The sequence below is a fragment of the Pundamilia nyererei genome, unplaced genomic scaffold (assembly GCF_000239375.1).
Source record: "Pundamilia nyererei isolate P.nyererei 1_Seehausen unplaced genomic scaffold, PunNye1.0 scaffold00302, whole genome shotgun sequence".
Classification (NCBI taxonomy): domain Eukaryota; kingdom Metazoa; phylum Chordata; class Actinopteri; order Cichliformes; family Cichlidae; genus Pundamilia; species Pundamilia nyererei.
Window position 1 is genome coordinate 572282 of NW_005187703.1, and position 2191 is coordinate 574472.

General features: G+C 39.2%; 1 protein-coding gene across 1 annotated transcript in view; it reads left to right on the forward strand.

Moving 5' to 3' along the window:
• The window catches only part of hao1 (hydroxyacid oxidase (glycolate oxidase) 1), a 13134-nt gene that overhangs the window by 6545 nt on the left and 4398 nt on the right, over positions 1–2191 (forward strand). Inside the window, exon 5 of the mRNA XM_005751178.1 lies at positions 1493–1584. Coding sequence (XP_005751235.1) covers positions 1493–1584 — 92 coding nt within the window. The remainder of the gene's footprint in view (positions 1–1492; positions 1585–2191) is intronic.

The following is a 2191-nucleotide window of genomic DNA, read 5'->3' on the forward strand; positions in this document are numbered from 1 at the left end:
CTCACCCATCCAGGTGTTCCAGTCACTTCCATGGCCACATGGAATCAGGTACCTGGAGGCTCTCAGCTCAGTTTTCATGGCCAAGCAGCTGCATCTAAGTCTTACATGAGCAAATGCAAAGTGCAGTGTTGTGGGGCACTCCGCCACTAGACTGTCGAACAGTGCAGACATGTCCTCTGAAGTGACGCGTCATGCTTGTCCGTCTGGCAATTCCATGGACAAGTCTGGATGTGGTCAGGAGACTTGTCTGACTACACTGTGCCGACGTAAGATTCTGGCGTGGGGTTCTTTTTCAGGAGCTGGCTCAGCCCTTTAGTTACAGTGAAGGGAACTCGTGCTTCAGTATACCTAGAACATACCTAGAACTATGTGGGAACAGTGTGGGGATGGCCTCTTTGTGTTCCAACATGTCATCAACTCAGGACCATAGCTCCTACCCTCGTTTATAGAAAATAAAACGGTTTTTAGGTCTTACAGGTCTTAGCAAAAGATCTGACTCCTACAGCTTATTCAGATGCTGGAGCTGAATCAAAAATGTTGAGAACATTGATCCTGTTTTCAAATCTATACATTAGCATCTGATGTCACAATGGATGTATTTTAAAACTCTTGTACTAGTTTAAAAAGAACTAAATGGACTTGGACTGAATCAGCTTAATACTAAGGCATCCATTGTAACTTACACTATGTACTGAACTCGCAGTAACAGACCTTCAAAATATCCCCAATCAAGAAAAAAACAAAGAAAAATCATTTAGTCTTTTTTTGTCCTCAACTGTGGAACAAACTTTCTGAAAACCTGAAATCATCGAGTTTTATTTCGTTTAAATCAGGCCTCAAAACGTTTTATTATTGGAAGTAGCTTATTAATGAACCACATCTGCAAACTGATTTGATTCCATTTAATTTCTAGTGGGTGGTCCCTCATGTTCACCTTTTTGTGGTCTAAAAGTTAGATGTCAGAGAGCAGACTAAGAGTTGTCTACAGAGGACTGGATCTTCTCTTCATAAACTGTTTTGACATTCCTTTTACCAAAGTTGTTGCAGAAATAACCTCTAATCTCTAATAAATGTATATTACTGCAGATCTGCAAACACAGAAAACAACTCTTCCGATTAGAAGCAAAAAAGAAACAAGACTTTTCTATTTCTCTGATTAGTTTTGTACGGTTTATATCATGACCTGTATACATGTATCTTTATACTCCTTTCTATCCCTCTGAGTTGGCTTGTCTGGATAGTTGTATACAAATAAATTTGACTTAAGATGCTTTTCAAGTAGACTTTAAAGCATCCAGTGCTGCACACATCAGTGGTTATATTTTGGCAGTATTAGGAAAATGAAAGTCGCAGATATTTGGTGAGGTACATACACACTGGTTCCTCACAGGTGTACTAGGAAAACAATGCTATCAAGAGTAACTGTATTCAAATACAGAATATGCTCATCACACAGAAACCCTGAGCTTATTTCTCTGATTTTGTGCGTCAGGTGAGGATGCTGCCAAGGCTGTGAACTGTGGTGTCAGTGGCATCCTGGTGTCCAATCACGGAGCTCGGCAACTGGACGGGGTTTCTGCCACGGTCTGTGTGTGTGTGTGTGTGTGTGTGTGTGTGTGTGTGTGTGTGTGTGTGTGTGTGTGTGTGTGTGTGTGTGTGCATTTGAATTTTTCTGTTTTTGGGTGGATTGCAATTGAACTCTGACAAATAAGTTTTCATTAAGCAGCCCTAAATGTTTGATCTTATAATAATAACAATAATAATAATAATAATAATAATACAATAATAATAATAATAATAATAATACTACAATAATTGTAAAAATGCATAACCTGAATCTGTTTTTATACTCGGTGTGTCCATCCAGTAAAAGTGGCTTCACAGATGCATGAGGTGAACTGAAATGATTGTTTTGGATAAAACTGGGGCTGCTGAAGAAGGACCTGACTGCTGAACCCAGGATTGTCTTAAATATGTTTAAATATGAAATCTTATCTACTTTTCTTAAGACTCTCATTTCCTACTCTGCGTGCAGTGTTACGGTGACAGTTTTGAGTTTGAGTTCATGTTTCCTGTTGGTTTTGGAAGTGATTTATCTTTGAGGGCTTTGGTTGTAGTTATCATTTTGTGCCTCTCTTGTGGCCTTGCATATAAAATTCAGAACTGCAGGAAACCATTCCATCCTTTCCAC